This window comes from Austrofundulus limnaeus, unplaced genomic scaffold, assembly GCF_001266775.1.
Source record: "Austrofundulus limnaeus strain Quisiro unplaced genomic scaffold, Austrofundulus_limnaeus-1.0 Scaffold259, whole genome shotgun sequence".
NCBI classification, from domain to species: domain Eukaryota; kingdom Metazoa; phylum Chordata; class Actinopteri; order Cyprinodontiformes; family Rivulidae; genus Austrofundulus; species Austrofundulus limnaeus.
Genome location: NW_013952661.1, coordinates 71,292 through 79,581, shown reverse-complemented (window position 1 = coordinate 79,581; position 8,290 = coordinate 71,292). Strand labels below are relative to the sequence as shown.

The 8,290-nt window shown below is 41.8% G+C and overlaps 1 protein-coding gene across 1 annotated transcript in view; it reads left to right on the top strand.

The window, feature by feature from the left end:
* LOC106526099 (formin-2) overlaps window positions 1-8,290 on the top strand; it is a 72,632-nt gene that overhangs the window by 60,437 nt on the left and 3,905 nt on the right. Inside the window, exon 13 of the mRNA XM_014020586.1 lies at window positions 8,078-8,159. Within this exon, the coding sequence (XP_013876040.1) occupies window positions 8,078-8,159 (82 nt within the window). The remainder of the gene's footprint in view (window positions 1-8,077; window positions 8,160-8,290) is intronic.

The window sequence follows — 8,290 nt, the reverse complement described above, 5'->3', positions numbered from 1 at the left end:
CCCCCACCCATGCCACTACAGTTTTGGGATGCACCTAGTAGCATGACATTTATTAGGAATAAAGACTTCTGAGTTCTGGTGCATTTGTGCATGCGGGGGTCATTATGTTACCGGTAAGACGCATTATGTAATAATTTTTTATATATATTGCTTAAGAGCAACCAAGGTGACAAAACTTTGTGGACAATTTTAATCACTTAACAGTAAAAATTTTACAGTAAAAATCAAATCAAAAGAAAACATAAAACCAGAGGGATCACGTGACCCCTTGACGACAATGCCTGCTTAGCATAGTGCTCCACTCATACAGTTTTTTTTTGCTTATTCTAACACATAAATCGGACATTTCGACACCTATCTCACTATGAACACCTCTACTACCAAAGGCTCACAAAAAAGGGATGTTGAAGAATCCTCTATAAAGAAAATTTTAGAGACTCATCCATTTCCAAGGAAGACCTCGACAAGGCTAATGGTATAAAGCTAGCACTTCAAGAGCAACAAAATGCACTCAATACTACAGTTGCCTCCGCAGTTAAAGAAGTTATAGACTCTATACTGGTTCCTGCTCTACAAGATATTTATACAGATTTACAGAAGACCAGCGAAGCAGGTAAAGACATCAGCAGGAAACTAGAGAGTGGCTAACTCCACTAAACGCACCCAAGATTGGGTGGATTCAGTGCAAACAGCTGCACAAAAAGATAGAAGATCAGTTATCGATCTTAAGAAACAGTTTGACCAACTCACCACAAAGCTGACAGATCCGGAGGACAGAAACCGAAGACACAACGTCAGGATTGTTGGATTACCAGAATCAACAGAAGGGTCTGATGCAGTTGGTTACCTTAAATCTAACCTCCCCAAGTGGATTCATCACTGAAGTGTCGCAACAACGACATCGAACGGGCGCACTGGCAATACGACAGTAGAGCCGCCATTACTAACAAGCCGCGCATTCTGATCTTCAGATTACTCAGGTGGCAGGACAGATCAGCTATTCTCAAAGGAGCATGCAAAGCATATCCAGTTTGGGAACACTACTCTCCTGTTCCTTCCCCACTTCAGTTCGACCACCACAGTAAAGAGAAAGAGCTTTGGCCCCATCGTGAAGAAGGCCAGGGCTATGGAGCCTGATCTATCCCTCATCCATCCCGTGCTGGTGAAAATAGAGCATGCTGGTAAGAAGATGACCTTTAAATCCCCTCAAGCTGTGGAGGATTTCATCAGCTCCTTGCCACAAACATCAAACCCAGCTGCAGCAAGGGAGAACAACGATGACCGTTACATGAGCAAGCATGATGGTGGTCATCAACAAGTACAAGATGCTAATCTGTTGGACAAGAATGATTAACTGCTAGTCATTTCTTAAGAACATGTTCTTACAGATCTAGGATAAAGTTTGTTTCCAAACCATTCAGTGCAAGGATATTATTATTAGATCAAAGGTAAATCCTTTCTTCATTATTATATTATCAGTTGTAACAAATTTTATTATGACCCCCGCATGTGAAATGGGAGTCATATTGTTTTTGTACGATTCATTTGTTTGTTTGTTTTTTCAGTGATTTTTGGTCAACCGTAGCACAAAAACGGCTGCACCAATCAACATGAAATTAGTCAGGACTGTAGATGAGTCCGACCTACACTGCACCAGCCAACGGTTTTATGATAGACCCCATATTTGAGGAGGGGGCTCCTTTCAAAGAGGGGGTGTCTGGACATGCAAAAATGCTTATAACTCAGAAACTGTTCAACACAGGAGCTTCAGATATGTTTTGTTGTTTAGCTCTGATGAACTTATCCATGAGGCCCACCAATCAGTGCCCCCCCCTCCCCCCAGACCCTCAATTTATCCGAAAAAGAGGTGTCTGTACATAAAAACTGCTTAAAACATCCTTCCCATGATACATTGCAGGTGGAAGCTGGCTGTAATATAAAGCAGGAAGTAAAGCTGTAAGAACATTTCCATATTTCAATTTTTCCTTGACATAAAATAAACTTTTATAAAGTTTATAATGTAGCACTGGAGAACTCAAATATATTGCTTAATTACAATTTTACTCCAACATTTCAGACATGAATATGGATGCTACGCTCTGCTATGAAGCTTAGCTGACTGCTTAGCAGACACACACACACACACACACACACACACACACACACACACACACACACAAGTCACAGTCTCGCATATGCACAAAAACAACAGCATGAGGTGGAACAACTCCAGATAAAAGTGATTATTACCACTCTGCGTGCTGTGCACAGGGGCGGACTGTTGTATTAGTTTACAGAGTTCTCCCAGGGCATAATCGGTGAGTCGATTTGGGGCAGAAGAGGTGCTGCCATGCTCGGCCCTGTGGTCACAGCAGCACGCGTTTGTTTTGCAGAACCACAATAACACACCTCCAGCTGATCTGCTCAGAGCTCAGCTGGCCGGCTGCAGAGTGGACTTCTGAACTACAGATTATTAACAACAAACACAAATTGTTCCTGCTAGAACCACATAGGCTACAGAAATTCCCTGATTGTCTCTCAATTAGGGCTGTGAAATTAATTGAGTTAACTCTGATTAGTTTTAGTGCTGCATGGACATAGATTAAAAATTTTCATCGTGATTAATCGTGATTAAACTTTACAATCACTTTACTCTGGCTGAATATGTAGGTTTGTATATTGCAATGCACTCAGTGCATTCCAGGTCATGTTAGTAAATGAGAAATGGTTCTCAAACAGTTTACCTGGATAAATAAAGGTTAAATAAAGAAAATAAATAAAAAAACAGCATATTGCCTGCTTCAGACCTTGGGCTGAAAACAAAGCAAAGCACAGCTGTCCTGCTCTAAGCAGAGACTTTGCAACACACTAACTTCTTTCTACTAAAATAATGAATTGACCTCATAATGTTCATCTATTCCTGGTTACACCCCTGGAGGTGTTACCTTTTACATCAGATGTCAGAACGTAACTCATTTTTCTTTAGGCTGAAAGACAGAACATATGATAAGACACACCTACTCTTATTGTGTTTAAACTTAACGCTGCAATGATCAGAAAGTATAAAATACAATCCTGCACCTAATATTCAATTAATCAGTTGCAAAATTCCCCTCAAGAGGATAACATTATAATATGATATTAAGATCAGAAAAGTTTACCTCACATGAAATTGCCCCTTTAATTAATTGACAAGAAACCCAGTTTAAAACCTATAAATCATTGTCAATTCAGAAAGAATGTGTTAAGATCTGAACCAGATTGTTTTAGTAATTTTTCTATTACTGCAGAAAGAAGTTTATCAAGTTGCCTCAGTTGTTTTAAACCAGGTTGTTCGGCAAACCATTTGTGCAATGCCTGATTGCAGTTTATTAGCTCACCAAAGCTGGAGACTTTCCTCTGTCTCATTGTAGGTCAAGGCTTGTGTGCTGGACTGTGAGGTCCAGATGATTCAGATCTACCCTGAGGTCATTATGGAGAGGTCCATCCAGAAAAGACAGCTTGGCTCACCATCACAAAACAGCTTTCAGAACCCTCTGAGTCGGCCCAAACTTCTCGTTTGCGTAATCAAAAATCACATTTTTCCAAAACGTTTTTAGTCTATCTTAGGTTTCTTGTAGATCTCCAGTTTCTTTCGCTCTCAGCTAGTAGTCACAACAAAGATAACCCGGGGCCTCATGTATCAACGGTGCGTACGCACAAAAACCTTGCGTACGCCATTTTCCACGAAAAAATCCGGATGTATCAAAACTCAACTGAATGTGGAAATGTGCGCAGCCCCACGCCAACTCCAGGGCTGGTGTCACACGTTTCTGTGGCTTTGGTTCCGCTGACGACACTTAGAGGTGATTCTGAGAAACTGTTCATGATGTCAAAATGATTGTTGTTCACAGCAGACACACATGATTAACAATTATTACATCCACATGATTAACAATTATTACATCCACATGATTAACAATTATTACATCCACATGATTAACAATTATTACATCCACATGGATGCAGTTAAATAAAAGACGTCCAAAGTTGTGCCAAAAATACATTTAACAGGAACGGATTCAGCCTTACTGGAGGATATAATAAATAGTGTAACACGCAGAGCTTTTATTTATGAACAGATATAAATTTCCGATGACGAGTGGCTCATCAGCCCTTTTGAGGAAAAATCATTTTTCAGTTTGGCACTGCTGCGCTCTGGGAGCGAGTAGCCGCGTGCACGTGCAGTAGACGCGATTGAACTGGGGTTCCACAGGAGCTTTCCAGAGGGAGCTGGCAGACCCATCAGGACTGTGTCAGTCCAGTCCACCCAAAGCTGAATCATGACCAAGGGAATCATCTCATCCATATGATTCTAAAGGCTGAGTTATGGTCGCGCTCTGGAGCGTGCACCCTCGCCTGCAGTGGTGTTTCATAATTTGTGTTTAAGTTGTTGCAGATTTCTCCAAAATGACACATGGAAGTACACTTTACAACTTGTGAAAATACTACAAGTAGGAGAGCAAAAGCTGGACAGACAGACTGCACACAAAGGCTGTGCATGTGGAGACTCTCCAGCATCACGTCACATCATGTGAACTCTTCTGAGACGCAGAGACTCATTTCTTAATATCAGCTATGAAATAAACTAAGATCTATGTTCTACCAAACATTTAAGTTCCTCTGTGTTTACAGTAAGTATGGTAATAAACTCGTGCGCAAAGTTAATATTTTCAGACTCAGAATGGATGGATGAGCCGGTTGCGCAACACAGCAGTTTGTGCACACACACACGACACACAATCATTCGTTCTTTGCGTGGTTAACATATTTTATTCCTATTTTTGCTTAGGATTTTTTTCACACGCACTTTATATTAAATTCGTTATTTTTTTTGACATTAGAAATCATTTCTGATCTCGCAGGGATCAAACAAACGTGTCCTTCAAACATGCAGGAAGTAATTAGCATCTGTTTAACATATGTTAATGAAGGCGTGTCAGGGGAGGAGTCTTACCTGCACTCAGTTCCACGTTAATTGTGATGTTCAAAAGAAATGTACGTGGATTCCAGCGTACACACAGTTTGATACATCTGTTTTTTTTTTGTGCGTACACCGTTTTCTGGATTTGACCGTACGTCAGGTTTCAGTAAGAAATCCATGCAAGTCTTTGTACATGAGGCCCCAGGTCTCTGCCAGAAAAACGTAACATTTATTTTGGGAACACCATTATGTTGGCTTAGACAGTGGCTTCAACAACAGACTTGCTTCTGGCATTTCTTTTCCTGCTCAGAGAAAAAGTAGAAAAAAAGAACAGTCAGTTAAGTTAACACTGGATGCTAAAATTACATGACAGTTCAGAAATCATCTTCAGATCACAGTATAATAATACACACTTGTACACTAATAAACACTAATGACCAGGAAGTAATGATTAGTTCTTCAGTAACTACTTGGAAAAATGCCTCACTTTAGGGTACACAAAAACCGGTAATGGTCAGTTAATGATTAAGTAATGGTTAATACCCATTAGTTCCTGAGTGGTTTTTTATTGTTTCCCAGGTAACTAACCAGTAATCTCCTAATAAGGATGGACTGTGTGTTCCTCAGTAAGTACTGGTCAACTACTCAAGTAGTTGACCAATTGACCTTGGTCTTGATCTTCCTCCCGCACTTCCCTCCTGTTCCCGCTTTGCTGATGTGAATCAAGTCTTCCTCCTTACTATCATTCGACAACTGGGATTATGGATCTGGTCAACTGGTCTCTGAATGCAATTAACTGGTGTCAGTTTGAGATTGGAGCGTGGGGAGAGTTCTTGCCCCTCTGGAACAGTGGCCGCAGGGCATGTTTCAGCAAGTTGGGGGAGCTGGAATTTGATCTGCCTGGCGCCTCTCTCCATTGAGGATGTCGAAGATGTTTTTATATTTGGCTTCATGATAATCGGATTCCTGCTGTTCGGCTGTGGAGGAGTTCTGGTTTATCAGAAAATGAGGATGGCACTAACGGCGATTCGGTCTTGTGAGAAGCTGTCTGTGTCCGTGGATGGAATCTCCCGTACGGTGGGCACACAGACTCAAATAATGGGAGAAGTGAATCACAAACTGGATGTGCTCCTAACTAGGATTGCAGCTCAGCGGCACGAGGAGTGAGGGCAACATCTGGGTGAAGCTCATACAGAGAGAAGCGAGATGGTAATTAATCTGGAATATTTGGCATTTTTCGCAACACAGAGACACAGTTAAGACTCTAAATGGCAGTGAAAAGTCTTTCTTCTGTTGTTCTAAAGAATTCCTTTTTTTCATAATTGGATGCCCACAGATATGTCCTTGAGCACAGGCTGATAAGAAACTCCCTGACGAAGATATGCATGGATGGCAGCCTCGATTCTCACCCCTCCTCTCCCCATCCCCTATCTGTGTCTGGCTCCTGATGAGGTCACGCCAGAGACTGAACTCTGAAGCAGAGAACTGAACTCTGGGAAACTGTTCGATTGGTAACATCTGGTTGGACTCTGGAGGTCACTCTGTCGGCCCAGGCACTTGCCCTTGACGTCATCGTCTCCTTCACAATCCCTTACCCGGTCCATCTCCTGAACCCCACCCCCATTGCTTTCCCTGCTTGCTGCTTCTACTCTATCAGCAGAGTCGTTTTTTTGTGCGATGACCGTGTGTTTTCCTGTATGTTAAACACAAGATAAAAGTTCTTTTTTTAACTCACCCTTCCTATGTGTGTGTATTATTGTGCACTACCTTAAATGCTGTAAGGTAGCGCACGTTGTTGCGAATGACCGTGGACATTAATTCTCGCATGTTGTGTGTTTCTCTCTCCGGACGGATGTTCAAAACTGCAGATTTCGTTCTGCGTTGCATCTTGATGTTGTGTTTGAATGACAATAAACAATTCTGATTCTAGTTCCGGAGTAGTTCCTCTTGGTTTCCCAGGTAACTAACCAGTAGTCCCCTAATAAGGATGGATTGTGTGTTCTTTAGTAAGCAATGGTCAACTACTCAGTAGTTCCTGAGTAGTTCCTATTTGGTGTCCTTGTTAAGATTTTTGCCTGCCTTCCCAGTCCTGCCTCTGTTTTTGTTGTTTTGCTTTCCACAGTTATTTCTCATGCCAAGTTCTCAATCACCAATCTGCTCCTGTCACAGCCAGTACCAATTACTGATCCACCGCTCCCCTTCCCTCCTGCAATCAGCTCATTCCACTCACTTGTTCCCCTCAGTATGTATTCCTGCTCTCACCCTCACTTCCCTGCCACTTTGTCGTCAGACTTGTACTGTTACTCACCAGCGTTTCTTGTCCTCATGCCTTGCTTTCATCTTGTGGTCCTGATCCCCTGCCTGTCCTTTGGTCTCCTGATTCTTGCCTCAGCCCCTATCAGATTTGTCCAGCCATCTGTCCTCTTGGTTTTGACCCCAGCTCTGTGTTTTGGATTATCGCCTCTTGTCTCTCCCCTTGCTGGCATCACTGCACCTGAGATCACCTGGTTTGTGACCCATGCCTGTCCCACAGATTTTTGGACTCAGCTCAGCTCCTTGGTTCTGGTAAACAAAGCTCTTTTTCTGGATTTGACCCCTGCCTGTCCCCCGACTCTGCCTTTGCTCAACCAACCTAAACAGTCAGCCGATCTTTTTGGTGACGTCAAGATCCAGCACCAAATCCACCTGGATACTAACTGTAAACTGCCTGACCACTACAACTAACACTAGGTCAGTGGTTGTTTTTCTTCTGAGATTACAAACCCAGTACTGTTCTGCCACTAAAACCTTCTCTCTGTGTCCAGAAGTATCCAGCCCAGTACCAGGCTCCTGCCAGACCTTCAACCTTGACTCATTGTTGCTAAATAAATATTTAAAACTAGTTTCTGTGTTTGGTATTTCTTCAGAGCTCAAACTAAGTGTCTTAACAGTCCTTACGAATTACTCTGTAACTACTCATTTGTTGAGTCGTTCCTTTTTGTGTAACTTCTTGTAAAGTAGTACAGCACAACTGATCCCTGATGATCCACATAACATGCAGCCTTTATATTTACTGTAGATATGTACCGGTACTGAGGTGTTCACTTTTTCATTTAAGATTTTTTTGTGCTTCAGGCTAAAAGCAGCAGAAGAGAACTTCCGACAAGCCAAGGAGAAGGCTTCCTACAGTGTCAAACCCAAACATGCTTCTGGCATTGTAAGTTCAATTTAATTTCCCCATATTTAAAAGTCAGAAAGTGATTAATTATGATTAATTATTACATCCACATGATTAACAATTAATACATCCACATGATTAATTATTACATCCACATGATTAACAATTAA